This window comes from Tachypleus tridentatus, chromosome 1, assembly GCF_004210375.1.
Source record: "Tachypleus tridentatus isolate NWPU-2018 chromosome 1, ASM421037v1, whole genome shotgun sequence".
Lineage (NCBI taxonomy): Eukaryota > Metazoa > Arthropoda > Merostomata > Xiphosura > Limulidae > Tachypleus > Tachypleus tridentatus.
Genome location: NC_134825.1, coordinates 31,835,678 through 31,856,283, shown reverse-complemented (window position 1 = coordinate 31,856,283; position 20,606 = coordinate 31,835,678). Strand labels below are relative to the sequence as shown.

Sequence of the window (20,606 nt, the reverse complement as noted above, 5' to 3'; positions counted from 1 at the left end):
TAATATTAGAGAGATCTATTATTTCATCATATTGAGCTGCGATGTTATAAGATATGTGATGCCCCTTGAAACGTCGACATGCCAGGTGACTATTTGTATTTTCCAGTGGAGTATAAAATGACCAGTGACTTTAAGAAAGCTGCATATTGTGATATTGATGTTGGATACAAGTTGAAGTAGAGAGATGACATTTTGTTTAACTTTTTCAAACCTGCTTTAGATCAACATTGTGGAGAGATGCTTGCAACGAGAAAGAATATATCAAGAAACTGTGGCTTTCACTATATCCTGTAAATATGTGGATTCCACTACTGAAAAGGATCGCAGTATACCAGCAATAACGTTCACAGGTTTATTAGTGATGTGTTTTTTACAAGGGTGTATATATGCGACTTATAGTTAATTGATTGCGTACAGTGAACTGCTACCTCTGGGTAGAAGAAGTAGAGCAAGATTTAGACTTCTATAGCTCTACCTCATTATTATGATAGAAATACGAAAGCGTATCTCTGTTATATAATAGAGAATATAACTTTTACTAAAATTTAATGTTTGTTTCCTCAACTACTCTTTTACCAACGAATAGTGGGATTGATCGTAACATTATAATTTTCATAGCTGTAAATTTTGTTTGGTTACATGGCTATCAAATAAAAAAATAATAAAATTTCTTGTTACACCCGCATGCCACATTCGTTCTCTGAGGATTTATCGATAGTTCTCTGTGATGTTCAATACTATATTATTTATAACCAATTGGTATATTATATCAAGTTGCATTCCGTACAGAAAAGTGTAAATTTCTCGTTCAGTACAAACTTCGTACCTACGGATAAAGAACAAAGTGAAAGATAAATCAATGCACTGGGGATTTAGCAATGAGGGTCTAATGATGAGTACAAAAGTTTGTTTGTTTTTGTATTTTGCGCAAAGCTACTTGAGGGCTATCTGCACTAGCCGTCCCTAATTTAGCAGTGTAAATAATATATACAACTTAGCTACAGTTTGTTTGGTATATTTATATCACCACCCACCGCCAACTCTTGGACTACTTTTTTACCAACGAATAGTGGGATTGACCGTAACATTATATTGCTCCCACGGCTGAAAGGGCGCGTATGTTTGGTGCGACGGGGATTCGACCCCGCGACCCTCAAATTACGAGTCGAACGCCTTAATCCACTTGGCCATATCACGCCAAGTACAACAGTTGTATTTATTCTTATAACATTAAATATTTATTAAAACAATTAGCAAATACAAATATTTTCCCTGCCAAAGTATTCAAACATTCCTAAATCTGTATTCGAATATGAAAACACCATGTCCGTAGAAGTAGTAGATGTCACTTTTAACAAGATCTTACACAATGCAAGTCTATAAAAAGCGTTAAAAAGGAATCAAACTGATATTTTTCTCCCAAAGTGAAGCAGACATTTATTTTTTCATCAACTAGTTTTAAAAAATTCCAAGCAAAAACCTACGGTACAACTGCAGGAAAAATATTTTGTCATTCCATACCCCTCTTGTTATTGGGACGTTTCAATTTTGTGGAATTCCAGCGCTTATAAGTAACATGAACAAAGTGAATTGGATAGTAGATTAAGTTTGATATTTATGTTTAGTATGTTGAACATACTGTCTGCTAAATAATTCTAAAGGATAAATGAGTAACATCAGTTTTACAATCTTAAAACTCTTTATAAATATATTGTCTAAAGACAACCAAATGCACAATATATATATATATATATATATATATATGTGTATAATTTATTTTAGAGCCAGATCAGACATCACCGCTAAGTGATTTTAAAAACTGTTATGCCTTATATCGGTAACACTTTTCCAACTTTAAATAATTTGTGTTACAAAAGCATATATCATTTTCACTCTCAGTATTATAAAATAATTAATTATAGTCTAACGTTATTAAAATCAAATACATTTAATTTCAGCTTTAGTTATGAAATTTAAAATATTATGATTACTAGGTTTAGGATTATAATTTAAAAGTTGATTTAAATATTTGTACATCATAACACATTACACCTTACTTGATCTTGATTTCAGGTAAAAAACTGAGACATTTTTTGAAAGTTTTCAAAAAATAAAGCATTTCGATCGAGCACTGTTTCATTTTACACATTTTTATCAATTTGGCGTTTCTATAATGCGCAATTTGACCAGAAGATGTCAGTAATGTGAGAGTTCGATTGTTCACCTCTTACTCTTGTTACTATAGTGCTGGTATTTAACAACTGTACAAAAAGATCCTGCTTCGTAGATATTGTTAGATGTGAATGTTATGACTAGGCCTAAGTAAATTTTAGTGTTTGGCACGTGCTTCTTAATAATTTATTTAAGTAGTTATAATGAAAGATTCTAGCAAAATTTTTACCGGTTACAAAGCTCTAGGGTTTGTGAGTAATCATGTTCCTCTTGTTTTGAGATACATTAATAGAAGAAAAGAAAATTTGGCAATAACTGTGATCGGAAAAAGCTTCAATACGTATTCATGTGGAAAATTAGCACTTCTCAGTACTAGCAACCCACACCCCGAAGAAATCAAATGTATAACAGCAGACGCTTATCTTGTGTTCACTGGCTGCAAAAACATCATTTACTCATGGCAAAGAGGTACTGAGTTAAAGCATGTGTATCATGGACATGAAAAGGATGTACATTTATTGATGCCTTTTGGACCCCATTTGCTGTCTGTGGATGAAGACAGTGTACTGAAGGTCTGGGAAATTAAATCTGAGACATTGATTTTAGAATTATATTTTAATAACAACACATTCCAAATTACTACAATTTTGCATCCAAATGCCTACTTAAACAAAATTCTTCTTGGGAGTGAACAGGGAAGCATGCAGTTGTGGAACATACGAACCTGTAAATTGATTTATACATTTGCTGGATGGAATACTGCTATTACTACACTTGAACAGGCTCCAGCTATTGATGTAGTGGGAGTAGGTCTTGGAAATGGTGATATAATCATTCATAATCTTAAATATGATGAAGTTGTCATGAAGTTCAATCAGGAATGGGGTCCAGTGACAGCATTATCATTTCGTACTGATGGTCAGCCAATTATGGCATCTGCTAGTTCATTAGGTCATATTGCACTGTGGGACTTGGAACAACAGCAGTTACAAAGTCAGCTTCGTGAAGCTCACCAAGAAGCAGTGACTGGTATGAAATATTTCCCAGATGAACCACTCCTGATAACATCGTCTTCAGATAACAGCCTAAAGGTATGGATATTTGATTTACCAGATGGAAGTGGTAGGCTACTTAGACATAGAGAGGGCCATAGGGCACCTCCTACTAAAATTCAGTTTTATGGCTTATTAGCTGAGAATATATTAAGTGCTTCACATGATAGCACTCTCAGATCATTTTCCACCATTGGTGACAATTTGAACAAAAATCTTGGTCAAGCATCTTTTGACAGAAAACTTGCAAAGAAGAAAGGTGTTCTACATGACCAAAGAAAAATGCCTCCCATTCTTGATTTCAGTGCTGAAACAATTCGTGAGAAAGATTGGGATAACATTGTTACTTGTCATAGAAATCTTGCCATGGTAACAACTTGGTCTTATGGTCGATGCACGATGGGTCAGCATAAACTTTTACATAAACGATTTCAAGGACAAAAAGGTGTTGTAGCTCTGTGTGTAAATATGAGTTCTTGTGGAAACTTTGTCTTTATAGGTTATAACACGGGTCATGTCGACAAATTCAATATTCAATCTGGAATTCATCGAGAATCTTATGGGAAAGATAAAGCTCATGATGCATCGGTAAGAGGGATTTCTACAGATGGGTTAAATCAGATTGTTATCAGTGGGGCAAGTGACAGATTTCTAAAGTTCTGGAAATTTAAGGGTGGAGATTTACTTGAAGAGATATCATTGGAGTTTGGGGTGTGTGAGATGAAATTACATCGAGAAAGTGCAATGTTAGCTGTTGCATGTGATGATTTTACAGTATTAGTTGTAGACATAGAAACTCGCCGCATTGTCAGAACATTCTGTGAACATTTTAGTCGCATAACAAGTTTAGCTTTTAGTTCTGATGCTCGTTGGTTGATTGTTGCTTCCATGGATTCATGCATAAAGACATGGGATTTACCCTCAGGTACACTGATTGACTGTTTTCTTACTCCAACAGTGTGTACAAGCTTGACCCTCTCACAAACAGGTGAATATCTAGCTACAGCTCATGCAGATAATTTGGGAATATACCTGTGGTCAAATGTAACTCTATACAGTCACATCTCTTTGTGGCCATTACCTGTAGATTATGAGCCACAACTACTGGATCTTCCTTCTGTATTAATTGAACATGACAAAACGCAACAAACATCAACATCTGATGACTTGCACGAAGGGTTAGAAGGAAATGAATTAGTAGAATTCAAGTCACCTGAACAAATTTCAGAGGATCTTATAACGCTCTCTCTTTTGCCACAGTCCAGATGGCAGAATTTATTGAATTTGGATATCATTAAAGAAAGAAATAAACCAAAAGATCCACCAAAAGCACCTAAAGCAGCACCTTTCTTTCTTCCAGTTATTCAAGGTTTGGAGCCAAAGTTAACAAATTTACCTGAAGCAGAAGCAGTCAAGTCTCAGACATTTTCATGGAAGGTTCAACCTCTGTCTCAGTTTGGTTTGATTATTCAGGAATGTATGAAAAATGACAATTATTCACCAGTTTTTATGGAGTTAAAGAAAATGAGCCCATCAGCTATTGATATTGAGATGAGATCTTTGTCACCTGAAAATGGAGGATCAGTAGAATTGATGGTGGGCTTTCTGAGAGCACTGGAAGAAGAAATCAAGTCTAACAAAGACTTTGAACTGATGCAGTCATATTTTGGCTTGTTCCTGAAGCTTCATGGAAATGTTATATCAAAGAACAATGACATGTGTAAAATATTATATGAATTATCTTGTGAACAAGAAAAAGCTTGGCAAAGACTGCAGTTGAAATTAAACCAAACTCTTTGTTTAGCTACATACATAAAGAGTGCAGTTCTGTAAGTTCTTAAGCATCTTGTGGTGTTACTACATATAAGATGTTATTATTTTTGTTGTTGTCTGATACTATGCAAATAACATTTACGTGAAAAGTTAGTGTTAAGTCAATCAGTCTTTACATGTAGAAATAAACTTTTCAAATTTGGAATGTTGTTTACTTAACGAACAATTATTATGAAAAGAACTTTTCATACATTATTTTTTTTTACTTTTTTATTTAAGAAATGCAATTCACACACAAGAAGTAACAGTAAATATATCACCAACTGAGTGCATATGAAACCTATGATGAAATTGTACCAGTATTAATATAAAACAAGAAAAAGTGGTACACTGAAAATGATATAATTTTTGCTATAAAAATACAGCTTATGATTTAGGTAGTACAGTATTTCTTTCTTTGAATTATTACAGACACTGTCTCTCCTGTCATTTGTAGAATTAGAGATTTGAATCATGTTTATCACTTGTCCTGCCACATTCCTAAGATAAACACATCTCCCAATTTTTGGTTTATTTTTAACTATACACATGAACACATTTGTGAGTATAGTTACATATATTTGGGATATAACTGTCACATTGAAATGGTTTTTTTTTCTAGGTATAATCACCCAAGATATTTCACATATGTTTGTTTCTTCTCAGATTGCAAGTATTAAATGTTTTATGCATTTATTGCCAACATTTGCAATTTAAAATACAACATTTTAGGATTTCTTTTATTATACAGTTTTGAGAGTTGTTACATTGCTGTTTCTCAGAACAATTAAACACATATTTGAGGGTGAAAACAATCACGTGGAACTTGGATTGTTGGAGTAATTAGAAACACTAATTTTGATTAGTTTATTATTTTCTTGGATTATAAAACAAATTAAGCTAAGCAAACTTCAATTATTGAAAATAACAAGAAATGATACAAGAAACCTTTTAATTACTTGGATAGTTGGAATAATTGCAAATGCTAGTATTACTTTGTTATTTTTATTAATATTAATGGATTTAATCATAAATTAACTGTGTTACATGAAATTAATCATTGTAATTATGCTCAGAGATGTTAATTTTCCAACTCTTGTTGTAATAAATTTAGGTGTTTTAAAATTTTCTACCAATTGTTAATTAAAAAATGTATTTTAGTTCTGGCTTGAATAATTTTTAAGAATATTACAATCAGTTAATTTATTGGTAAGACAATTTAAATTATTCCTGTTTTAAAAGATACTATATATATATATTTTACAGAAGTAAACTAAATATAGTCCTTTTGACATATTCCAAATAATTATTGAATTACTGGACTTTTCACTGTATAACAATTTAAAATGTGGTAGAACATTAAAATTTTCCTTGTATGTGACCTCTGTGTGTGGTGGAATAAATAGGTTTAAAATATAAACTTAAATATTGAAGGTACTAGTGTTAGGATTTGGAAGTGAAGAATCCTGTTTATTCCATGAAAATTATGAACTTGAAAAGGGCTGTTAGTTTGAATACTACTAAACTTTATTTGTTAAGTGTTTTATGAAGGCCTACATATAATTTTCTTTTCACAGGTAGATCATGTTAAATAAAGGGTCTTCTGATTAAAGATATAACATGTAACTGTCAAGATTGTAAAATTTAGCAACCATTTTTGAATATTTTATAGTGTATTTTAAATCCTTTAATCTTACATGCATTTATTATAGTTGCATGAAACCTTTAATTTCATAATTTCCACATTATATAATAACATATTTTTGCATAAGTGCAGAATTTAAATACATTTTAATTTCATTAAAGAATATTAAAAAAAAAAAAAAAGAATTTCAGTTCTTACCAGTTGTTAGTATGATTTGAGTTTCTAATATAAATATGAATTGTTAATAAAAGTGTTAAAATAACCTTGGGTTCACTATGTACATATGAGATTTGTGAAAACAGAACTACTAGGACAAGTATTTATAATTGAGAGATGATTCATAATATTTAAGAAAAGGTATTTTTTTAAATAAATTTTTTCTGAATAACATGCTTCAAAGTTGGCTGAAAGGTGTGGTGATTACTCTTGTAGCTTTACTAGTTACTACTTGTCAGTGTAGAAATTCCTCATCATTTGAAGATTGATAATGTGGGAACCATTTGTTGGAAACAAGTGTTAGATGATTTGGAAATTTGTAGGCATATTACTCTGAACCTCTTTTTTAATAGAGATATAATACAGAATTTCATAAATTTCAGCAAAGGTTTAGAAATGTTAGTTTTCTTCATAAGATGTGTAGCTTTTGGTATTAGGACAGTTGAGTTATGCTTATTTGGACTAGCAGATAGTCTTTTTGATAAGAATACTAGAAAAATAATTAGAAAATTTTCTGTAATTTTAATTGATTGAAAATAGTATTAGAATCAATACTTGCTTAATTAGAGAGGTACATGTATACAAAGCTGAATATTTTTTGGCTTAATGGCCATTGTAAAAAAAATGATGCTTTATACTACAAACACAACAAATGGGAGTAGAAATCACATGAATGTAGCAGATATTTTTTGAGATGAATGAAAGATTTAAGTATGCATCACTTCTTTTTTTTTCTAATTAAGATGTACTGATTAACTACATGGAACAAAACCTGTGTTGCATTATAGAAACTGTTAAATACTTTGAAATATAACCAGTAAATTGCATGTAATTAACATCTTTACATTTTAGTGTTGAAAAAATGTTTGTTTTTTTTCAATTAAAATTAGCAACCATTCAGTATTAGAAACTTTATGAAATTTACCATCATGAAAAATTACACATGGCCAGTTTGAAACACCCAAGTACAAAACTTCAGAAAATAACCTTAAGGACCTGAAAAATACAAAATTAGATTGGGGGTTAAACTCCTCTGTGGTTTTATTAGGACACTAATTATTCATTATGTCAATGACTTGAAAACCAAAAACCAACTTTGATTTTACATGACAAGATTCTGTTTATAGCTGATAGAGTAGAAACAGTGAAGGGCAGTAGGAGTTGAGATGTTGTGACTGTAACCACTTAACTCCATACCCTAATTAATTAATTGATTTTTTATGTTACCTGGGATAGTTCCCAACACATTTTGGAGCTATTACCTACTGCTATTTTAAGGTAACAACTAGGAATGGCATTGGAAACATAATTCTTTGATGCTTATTTTATGTTGTTTTAATAGCATGTTAACAGTTAGTGTAATTATTAATATTGAAACTATATATTTTATTACATATATATATATTTTTTTTTAATTGAGAAGAACCTGTAAAAATTGTTTCAGTTGTGTAAAATTAGAAAAAAATGTGTATGATAACATGGAAGGAACTCACTTCAGAGAGGAATACACAGAGGAGTTACTCTTTGCAAGGAAAAGGAATTAGGCATTAATAAGCTTTGATTAAAAATTTGAAATTCTTGAGTGAATGCTTTAAAATAGCTGAGTTATCGGGGTTACCTTATAAGTTAAAAAGGAAGAAGGTTAAGAGATATTGTCTCCTTTTTTGTTGTTATTTTATTTATTTAGTTCCCTTATTGTAAAAAGATTGATGTGGCTCAAAAACTTAACATCTATGAAATGTGGCTTGGACAAAGTAGAGATATTTGAATTTCTCATTAAAATTATTGTGATCATGAGAGACTTTTCTCATTTGAATAACCTTTAATAATCCTTATCAAAACTAATATGTACAATATACTGCCCTAATAACTCATATTACTTTGAAATACCATAAATATGAAAACTTCAGAATTAATTATTTAAAAACAAAACTGAAGAAGCCAAAACAAAAGAAGGTAGCCTTCAACCAAAACCAAGGAACTGATGTACAGTTTTGGGATTTTGTTGATTCAGAAGAAAACCAGAACACACCAGTCTGATATCAGAATTTCTTAACCAATGGAAGTCCTTCATGGCCACAGTGAAGCCATAGCCATATAGCTCTAACCATCCTCATGTTATTATTGATCTAATTAAAAGATATGTGTGAAAGAAAACATTATCCATTTCTCCAACTATTTAAAATATAATAAATTGACCATAATACTTTAGATCCTTTTCAATAATGTCACAAAAATATTTGGGTTGGTTCTATTAAGACAGTTTATCAGGATGGAATCTCTTGCTGCATGACTTGATTATGCTACAGTGGTAATTCTTTGAACTCCTTCACAGTGTTTAGGATCTGAACATTTAATAAATGGAAAGGTTTTACCATGTGGCAAATCAATCTGTCCTCATTTCTGTTTTGTGGTCCCAAGAGATGTATCATAGTTCAATGAAGAGATTTCCTTGTGACAGTTATTTAATGTGCTGTAATCCCTTCCAGATTTTTCATGCTCATTAATCATTTACATGAAGCATGATCCACCCAGACAATAAACATCCTACCATAAAAGTAGTTGATAGTGCTTTACAAAGAATAAAACTGTAAACAGTTCTTTGTCATACAGTGTATCTCAATTTTTGTGAGAGCAGAATATGGTATAGCTCTCTTGGAAGAATTAACCAATTTGATGCAAATCCAACTAAATTGGTGACTTTCTTGGTCACAGGATGAGTCCAGTCTTTAACCACTGCTTTCTTTACAGGAAGTGTAGATACTTCATATCTACCAGCAATATCATCAAAAATTATTTTGTGTATGTGGGTGCACATTTTCTTGGTTTGTATTTCAAGCCTAATACTTTTATTCAATGTAATATTGTTCTAAAGTTTTAAATCACACCATGAAATCTATAAACAAAAACCAAAAAATTATCAGTGAAGAACACATTTTTCTTCCATTACAGCCATTTCATTAGTGTCTGGAAAGTGGTATGTATGTTTTCCAGCTGAATGTCATATTACAAAATTCATAAAAGACATCTCTTGAGCTAAAAACATTTTTATGTCTTCTCTCATCATCCAGCTTAATTTGCTGGTATCCAGATGTTAAATCTTAAAAATGTGGAACCCATAAGGACATTCCAACAAGTGAACTATCATCTAAAATCAACACAAAAATTTGCATTTTCCTTCTTTGTGTTAATCACCACTGGAAGTTATCAAGCACTCTGTGAAGGATGTATGATCCAATACTTTAATGTTCACTACTCTTCAGTGCTGCCTACATTCCTATTGTTCCAGGAAAGATAGAATGGTACTTATTTGATTGTTGTGGTTAGTTTCACCAAATAACCCATCTGATCTCATTGACATATTCAATCAATCAGTCAATGAGTTACTTTTACTAAGTTGAGTCCAAATTGTTTTCACAGTCTTCATCCAACAATATCACTGCTAGCCTTTGCCACCTTCATTTCATTTACCACATTGATGCCCATTACAGTGTGAAGCAGCTGCCACTATTTTGAAGTCACCACTTTGTACTTTTCTAAAACAGAAACTGCTTCTGTAAGAGTGTGAATGTATTTCACACCTAAGTGATGCCTAACCATTTTTTTGAACATCCAGGGACCAACTTATCCATAGGGGTGTATTTGTGATCCATGAAGACCATTTTATGATATGTTTTACCCTGTAAATGACACAGACTGTTCATACAGGTAGCTAGATTCTCAACAGTGCTTCTCCTTCAAACCTAGTACTTGGTCTGATGAATTATTTGTTTTCTACAGGGTTAAATGTTTAGCAAAAGTTGGCCATGATTGTATCCTAGTCTTTAAGTTGCACCTCACTTGGATGCTCTATGGAATTCAGGGTTGGAATGTCTATTCTTGAGACCAACCATTCTAGGTAGTTATCTGCCAGAAATGCTCTAGGAAGTGGTTTTGGTCTTATTTGGCCACACTTTTAAATGTCTTTGTTAAAATCTACTTTGCCTAGTTTTTAAAGCCAATACCTGGCTAAGATCATGGGTATGGCATAGTAGGTGTACTAAAATAATCTGACTCTCTCACAAGTAGTTGTTTTCAAGACCAGGATGGCAAAATGACAAGTTTTCCCTGGTATTTCATTCTGATAGAATACCTCTTTGCTTAGAGAGGGTCTCAGTTATCCCATGGGAAACAGCTATGACTGACAAACTTCATTCTCAGACCTTCTTGGGTGGTTGTATGACTTTATAACCACAGATGGAGTAGTGTTATTTTGGCTGATAAGGACTTGGGGCAATGCTTCATCTGCTATCCTGAGTGCACCAAATATTGGCTGATGTTTTTGATCATGTAGCAACAGAAAGACTAAAGTAGCTTTTGTAAAGCTAAACATCTGAGAGAGTATTTTCCTAGACCAAGCAACTCTCATAAAACCATCTCACTTTAGCAGCTAACTCTTTTTCTATGTGGTGAGTACTTATATTGACAATAAATGCCATTCTTTAAGGAGGAAATTTTTTTTTAAACTCAATTCCTCAAGAGTTCAAATAGGGTAATATTTTTGTTAACAGAAAACTTTGCAATAAAATCCTCTGGTCATAGGGCCAAATTTTTCATTCCTATATTTTGAGTTCCAGCAGGAGTAAATTATGTAGGTCCACAATATAATGAATGGGAGACAAATTATGATGTTATACTGAGCTTTTTTAAAACTAACTCTGTACTAAGAAATATATGGATTAAGTACAAAGTGTGTACTACACAGCCAAAACAATTTCTATCAAAACATAAATGCAATGTATTTACTTGCATTAAATGCTGGGCAGTTACCTTTACTGAAGTAGTAAACTGATCAGACTGGTTCTGATTCTTCAAAACTGACCAACTCACTCAAGAACATGTTCCAGCTGAATTGGTGGTATCAAACTTTCTCTTATCAACTAACTCTACTTTTGGAACTGATAATTCCCATTCAAACATAGGGGTGGTTGTAATCACAAGGTATCACTTAGATTATCATTGTGTTGCCCTTCGAGCACAAGATGCAACTTTAGATATACCTTCACATAAACAACCCAGGTGTTCTCTCTTAAGGGATTAATGAAGATCAAAGGTAGCTAGAACAAACTCAACTTAAAACTTTTTTGAAAAATTTACATCTAAACAAGAACACAAAAAAAATGCCTATGCACCACATAGGTGCACTGGTTTTATGAACAAGAAAGATAATTTTGATATGATATTACCATTCTATAAATATTTTATTGTATAATGAGCTAAAAAGGTACAAGATACAAAAGTGAAAAAAAAAAACACATTACAAAATCTTGTAAAAGCTTTTTAACAAAGCCACTTCTATTGTTACAAGTGGTAATGACTTAGGATTATGCTGTTGGTTTAAGAAATTAATGTTTTAAAATTAAAAGCTACAAGATGTGTGTTATAGTTCTGTTTGTGCATTCAAATGAATAGGAACTTGTTCATTGAACATTTTCTTATTTATAAGAACTAATAGTTTGATAATATTTTGTGTAGAGCATGTTTTAAACTTTTGTTAATATTCAATTGGTATTTTTGGTCAGTTTAAGAATGAAAAACAGTTGGCTTACTAGCCTTTTGACACTTTCCTTGCTCTCACATTAAAACTTCTAATCATTTTAAATGTATAAATTACATTACTCTTGTTGCTAACGATACCTATTCTGTAAACGTTTCTAGCATGCTTCTATATCTTTTTACTAATAAAAATTCCAAGAACATGCCAATAAACCTGTGACTTAAATCAACAAATGGACCTTTGCATTTTATTGTCAACACATCCATATTTTCACTGCAGAAGCTTAAAAATATCAAATATCATTCTTCATATATTACATACACACATATTTTATACAGTAAGTAAACATTTTCTTAATTTCTGTAACTTTTCAATCTAAAGGCACAATTAATGTCTTTTAACATTTGAAAGTATTAACATAGTTTGTCTAGAGTTTCTGGAATAACAGTACATCTAGCTATTAGACTAAAGGCACCAAGTGTAGTATGACAAGTAAGACACAAGTCACACTGTTGTTATAAAATATTTGAATGTTAAAAAATCTAGTATAAATTGTATTTTATTTGTGAAAATGTGACTTGCACACATTCCAAGATTGATTTCCTAAGAACTAAGCAATCAGAGCTTCAAATTTCAGAAAGGCAGTTTTCTAACTCAATCATCACACTATAACTAACGTAAATGACCGTTCTGAAATGGATCATCAAACATATGACAATGTTTTCTTTCCAGTCATTGATTTTATCAGTTATATCTGTATTTAATAATCAAACTGTTAATAAAAATCATAATAATTGCTTTTAAAAATTACTCAAGAAAATTATCATTAAAGATTATGCTGAGATATATGATTGATAATGTAGATCTTTTGGAATGCTGTTTCAGCTGATTAACAACAATGGACATCATTTAGCACACTTTATGGGCTTAATAAATGCCAAGATTGTTATATGGGACTCGTACACTGTTTCATTCTTTTATTTACATGTATGGTGGAATATACAACTAGAGTGTCATATGATATTCCACTTAATAACAGTTTGTCACTCTATTGCTCAACTTAAATGCCAAAATCTTTTTGAAGAGCACTGAGATATTTTATCTCTGTTTTATTTATATATATATATAAGATTAAATATACAACTAAAAATACTTTTGATGTTTAATAATATTTTATCGTTATATGACTCATTTCAAAATTTTTATAGCTATGAAAAAATATTCTAACATCTAAGACATCAGAATCTTCCCAAGAAAGTAAATTTTACCTTTTAGAATGTGGATATCTTTATACCTCTGAGAATTAAATGGAAAAGTAATATGTCTTTAATTTACTTAGGAAATGATAATTCACATCATTTACAGGGTAATAAAACAATTTATTTTGTGTTATATCTGTAAATTTTGCTACTTTTAGATATATCGCTATTTGCATAAGAAAGATTTCTATTCCACTGCTAGCAGTGGACAGTTGGTATTATATACCAATTAATTAATCAGTTGGTACAGTGTTTCTTTAAACTGCATGAAATTCAAAGCAAACTAAATCAAGCCATATAGTCCCGCAGTTCAAAAACAGTGATAGTTGCAATTAGACTTTGTAGCTTTTTCATAACAAAGATAGATGAGAAGTTTTAGGTGATGGAAATCAAAACTCAGTTTCTTAAATCATTCCCATACACATACAAAGTTTCCAAGGTTGAGCAAATAAACATCATCTTATTTGGCTAAAAATGAGTAAGAACATAGAAAGCTCATTATTTTGCTTTTTAACAGCAACCAAAAAAAAAAAAAATTCAGTTACTTGGGGAGTTGCAGTAAGAAATAAATGGAAATCATAATTTTGATAAACCAACTGTTGGAATAATTGAGAACATTAACATTTGGAAACTCTAATTTTGGTTACTTGAATTCATCATAATTTTGTAATGTTATCTTGATATTTGAATTAAATAACCTCTCTCAATACTAATAAGGCTAAACTATCAGAACAAAGGTGTTCAAATGTGAAAGAGTACTTTAATCTTTATATTAATGTTTACCAAAGTTTTAAGAAGTGGGTTACACAGATGTTTTTTTTTTCTTTTTGTTCATTTTGGTTATTGAGTAAGTAGATAGAAAAATGCTATCCCATAAGTTCTATAACTTCTTTCAGCAGTTATTATAAAACATTACCAGCAGTGAAATGAGTTTACTTTTTGTGCTTCCATATGTTTTAATCACAAACTTTTAAAATTCTGAAGAAATTTTAACATAAGTGTGTGTTTTTTAAGAACTTAACTTTGTAATAAAATATTGTGCAATACAGATACATGAAAGAACATTTAAGTAGACCTTTTCAAAAATGTCACCTATCAGAAGATACATCATAGAACGTATGCAGTAACTGGAGTTAACTGGATGAGCAGATGGATTATTAAAAGAACCTTACAGTAATGAGCTTGCTAGAGACTGAAAGGATAACTCCAACCAATATTGCCTTAACCTTCATCAGAAGAAATAATGGATCTTGAAGCATTATGGATAAATTAATACACCTTGAGTTTTACAAGTAAAATTTTTTACAGGATTTTCTAAAAATTGAGACCAATGCTGTAAAATAGTAAAATAACCCAAAAAAATGTTGAAGAAAATTGTTGCATTTTGCTTGGATTAAATGTTTGGTAAACTGTAGGTAAATACTAAAACAAAATGATGTGTTACTAATAACAACACAAAAAATACACTACAGCGATGCAAACTAACTTCTACTCTAGAAGACACAATATCAAGTTCAGCACAAACTCAACAACATCAGAAAGTGGACATGTTAATGAAAAGGGTAGCCATATAGTTAGACTTATTCAATAGAAACATATATGTAAAAACAGATCGTTTGGGTTGAGAAAATATTTTACGTAGAGGAGCGAACAATGTTTCAACCTTCTTCGGTCATCGTCAGGTTCACAAAGAAAGAAAGAGGTAACTGACTGAAAGTTGACCACATGTTTGAAAGGGGTTGTGTAACTGAGTGTCAGAATATAGAGGGTGGTATTACATGTTTGAATATATAATTTTATATTATTTATTTTATTATTCTTAATATAGGTATAAAGGTGTTCCTTTGTATTGGTTTATTTTGTGTTTAAGTTGTTGTATAAGTAAGGCTTCTTTAATTTTGCATTTATGTTTGTTTCTTTATTAGTATTTGAGTGTTTTCTATGGTTATGTTGTGTTTATTTGACTTGCTGTGTTAAAAATTATTATTCTATATCTTTGTTCTTACAATACAAATTGTGATACTTTCAGTTTAGAAATCACCATTTTATAGCTAAATTCACAATCAAGCACTCTAATTTCACTTCTTTAATTTATTTGCTTTTTTATGCATATTGCTCAACTGAGATCTAGAATTTTCTGCAAACTATAAGACATAATGATGTAACAATACACACTTAAAGTAATAAAAAAAAATTCAGAATGTTCAAGTTATGTGGCATCAATTCACAATATTCCTCTACATAAAATATTTTCTCAACCCAAACGATCCGTTTTTACATATATGTTTCTATTGAATAAGTCTAACTATATGGCTACCCTTTTCATTAACATGTCCACTTTCTGATGTTGTTGAGTTTGTGCTGAACTTGATATGGTAGAGCATAGTTTGCCAGCAATGCAAACAATCTAACTGACAAAGTGTTGGAGACATGAGTACCTTAGTGAAAGTTGAACTAGTAATAATTAAGTTTTATTTCAGGGAGTACTTTAAGTACTTGTAAGAAGTTTTACTGTGAGTATTACATATTGTACCTGAAACAGAACTTCCCAGAGGTGAGACAGATAACAAACATTACAGGGTCTGGAAAGGTATAGTGCAAGAATTTGTACCATGGGCTCTAACAATATTTACATATTCAATTCCATTGACCAAGACAAATGTGAACATCAGAGGAACAACCAAAGATATCCTAGTTATAGCTGTCTTAACACTTGGGAGTTCCTGACAAAGATGCCTATAAGTATCTCCTCTCAAGACACTTTCTAGTTAATGAACTAAAGTGCTACTGCCAAAGATATCCTAGGTAAGCAGGAGGCAAAGTGTGAACTTAAGTGCTACTGCCAAGTTCTTTGGTAAAGAGGCAAAGTGTGAATAAAAGTCTCCTGGACAAGGACACTTAGGTAAGCAGGAGGCAAAGTGTGAACTAAAGTGCTACTGCCAAGTGGACAAAGGACATGTACTTTAGGTAAGCAGGAGGCAAAGTGTAAGTGAACTAGTTTCCAGGATAGGGGATGTGCTGCTGAAAAATCAGGACTGAGTTAGCCAATACCTGTAAGGCCCTAGGAAGAGAAAGACAAGATATTTGGCAGACTAACTATACAAGCCATAAATCTGCCACAGTCCTGGAAAACTAACTGTTAACACTCCTATAATTATTGAGTGAGTGATGTACTATGTTGGACATAAAAAACTGTTTATTCTACAAGTTATTATTTGATTTATTTGGCAGTTTAGTGCTTAATAATTGTTTAGTTTGAGTATTAAAGGTTGATTTTTGTAGAAGAGATGATTATGGAAGGTTTTGTTATGTTGTCCTTTGTGTATACAGTTTAACTGTTGTATTAAGCTTTTATTATTAATACTGTTGATGTAAACTTTAAACTTCTAATTATGTTATAAATATGTGAAGGTACAGAATGCAAAGAAAATTTAGAGTTAGAAAAAGTTAAGTTGGTGAAAGTGAAGTTGGACAGCATGATTGTTAGTTTATCCAAATGGGTAATATCTGAAGTGAGATTCAGATTGGTATTATAATAACAGAGATATAGAAGAAGAATTTGTCTTGTCAAAGGGTATCTATCATAAAGCATATTAACCCACATGTATGAACTTTGATGAAAAGGAGACAACAGCATAATTAATATTTTGTACATATGTTTGACTTGTGTTGAATATATTCTTTTAACAGAAGTGGATTGTGTGCTATTTATTTATTATTCAAATTTATCATTAACAAATCACAGACCAGCACTATAAAAAATACACAGCATTATAAAAACCTGACACATTATAAGCACCTTATTTCTTTAATACATAAAGATGTTACACCTATTCACTGATGACTTACTTGTTGTTGTTTTCAGTTTCACTTCAAGTCATTTGTGCGTGCAAGTGTTTCAGGTAACACAAATTAATATTACATTTTTTTGTCAAAAGTTATTTTTTCATCTTTTACATGAAAGTGGTGGTGCCAAAAGGGGCTTCAGCTCCCCAATATTGTTACCGACGTATATTCATAAAATATGGAAAACACAATCATCGTTGTTGCTTAACAATTAACATCAAAGAGACATAGATCTGTAGAACTCAACATCTTCATTAAGACAGAAGTATGTGTCATGAGTCCCATAGCAACGTACTGAAAGATAGTTAGCCTGATAGTGTGACCTTACTTTTACTCAGAGTGTATTAACTTCACATGGGATAATTTGTTTCTGCTATGATTGATTTTCTTTATTATTACCTTGGGTGGAATTTAGGTGAGCTTCCTCTTTTACATATACACATATTTTCAAAAACAGATTATTTCTAATTTGTAATAATGAAATATTAATCAGAGTATGAGTTTCCAATGAAAACTGCATTGAAAACGCAGTTCAAAATAGCACACCTTTCTGAAATGTACCTTGGTATTTACATTATTATAATTTATCATCTATACTTCATATTAATGGCATTTTGGGAAGCCTCTCTACAGTTTACCTCAGCCCCCCCCCCCAACAAAAATATTCTGGCACAGCCACTGGCATGAAAGTTACTTCTGAAATTAAGCATCTCTTTTTTTGATAACTTTTAAACAATATTTTCCTATAGTGAAAAAGTGAATATATATGTACATATGTATATAATTGTATGAGACAGTGTAAAAATTGAAAAGTTATACACTTGAAAGGTAAATTAAAATATGTATAAAATCATAAGCAGTGGATTATGTTGAAACATGTAAATAAAAGGTAAGTACATAATATTTTTTAAACAGTATTGTATTACAGATTTTCATATTATATAAAAATTGTTGTTGTATCAACATATCATGAAAAATATGTGGTTTTTTTTTTATATAAACAATTACCTTGCCTGATGAGAAGAAGACAAGTGAATATATAGTATACAAAATATATTTAGGGTTTCTTGTCTTCTTTGAGTGTAATAAAATAAATCTTTCATGATCATCTAGGATGTTCAAAATTTTTACACATACATTTATAGCAAAGTAGTTTTAACAGGAGAATGCTGGATATATGATGTAGATATACTGCTCTTCTTCTGGTTTCTTGCTATTCTAAATCATTTCCCTTTGGTGTCACATTTTCTTATGGAAAATATTTATGTAGAGTAGAACAACACTATGAAAATGTGGAAACTGATTTTTTTTTTTCTACTGGAAAACCAGATGAATAAACCAATGACATGCCCTCTTTATTTTCATTGAAACAACTAACAGTGATGTAGGTAATGAATGCATGATAAGAAGGATCCTACTATAGAATTTTCTGTTCTCCCAGTCTTGGGCATGTGTATTCTCTGGGGAGATGTAGCTGTCTGAAGCAATAAGTTTCAGGATCTAATGAAGTGCTGCTTCATAATTAAATGTAATCATTTACTTCTGATTGTCTCTGCTGTGAATAAAGATCACCTTTCACTCTGTTTACATTTTATAAAAAATTTCTTTCTTGTTTCAAACTTACTGACAGATATTTTTAGCGTGTCTTTATATCACATCTCCTATCAGATCTCAAGTTATTTACTATTGATTATAACTGGGGAAAAGTGTATACCTACAAGTTTGTTATCTTTGTGATTTGTTAGTATTATTGCAGTTTTGTAGATGGGAGTTAAACTTTGCAAGAATATAACTTTTTATGGCATTACCATCCGAGTACAATATTTTTAGTAACTTCATAGGTTCAGGAATGTTACTGAAGTATGTACAAGATACCTTCACTTCAATAGCTCACAAGATACACAATACCTTCACTTAAATAACTCAATTTTCCATATTATAAAAACAATTAATTTTTTCTTTTCTTTTTTTAATGCAAGAAAAAAAGCTGTAAATACACCTTTATAATTAACATTTTTACAGTTATCATTTTCTTATCATGTTTATCATCTCAACCTATAATAAATACATCCATTAAACTGTAGATATATGTCATAAAGAGTAAACAAAATGTTAGCAGCCCAAAGCATCTTCTTTCCTCTACAGTAAAGAATACTTTGCTTCATTACAGTTTATATTTATCAATTAATTTATTACAACTATGAGAAGTTTATTCTTTAGTACATTTTAAGCTACTTAAAGTAACAACAAGCAAGTTTGTTAAGGCATAAGGTTGTAATTATTGCAATTATGTTTTATTTAGATTGCATTTTCAATATTCGAAAAACTAAAATTTAAGTGAAATATTTTGTTGAATTTCATGACTTTTAACAAATTGTTACATTTAATTATTTTGTATATTTTATATATTTTACTATATGGTAATGTAAACAAGAAAATAATTTTAGCACAAGTCCATTGACTTATAGCTGAGCCACTGAGGAGATTTCCACTAAATACAGTGTTTTATTTAAACTTAATAGTAGTATGCCAGTTTAAAATCATCTACTTCAAAATTATAATGATCTACAAAAACTTGTGTAACACATTACTCAATAAAATTCTGCATTACTTAGGTCTATATTGTTTTTCATATTTTTGGTAAATGCATGGTTAAACAGCTCTTTTTTTTTTTTGAATATCTGAAATTTTATAGTGATGTGTATATTATTCACTAGCTTTCACTTAAAGCATTTTTTTAACATTTAAGTCTCACTGGGGGAATTGACTAATGTACTTTTTTTTTATACAATCCTCAACATTATAAACATTCCCAGAAGTGTTTATTGTAAAATGCATAGTTTAATGACAAAAACATGTGAGCAAGATCATACTTGCAAATGCTATTAAATAAAAGTCAGTAAAATATTTGAGCAATGTTCATAATGTTATGTAATGGAGTTACATGTACATCTGTGCTCCCTTTTCTACCATAAACTTACTTATCATTTATATGTAAAAACAGCTGGTATGGGTAGAGAAATCTCTATGTAGAGGAGTGAAAGAAAGGTTCACAAAGAAAGAAAGAG

The 20,606-nt window shown here is 31.0% G+C and overlaps 1 protein-coding gene across 1 annotated transcript; it reads left to right on the top strand.

Annotated features, from left to right (window-relative positions):
* Positions 1–2,217: 2,217 nt before the first annotated feature.
* LOC143245332 (WD repeat-containing protein 36) lies at positions 2,218–7,080 on the top strand. Its single transcript, XM_076491560.1, has one exon. It carries the CDS (start codon positions 2,376–2,378, stop codon positions 5,055–5,057), a length of 2,682 nt encoding a protein of 893 aa, XP_076347675.1. The 5' UTR covers positions 2,218–2,375; the 3' UTR covers positions 5,058–7,080.
* The last annotated feature ends 13,526 nt before the right edge of the window (positions 7,081–20,606 follow it).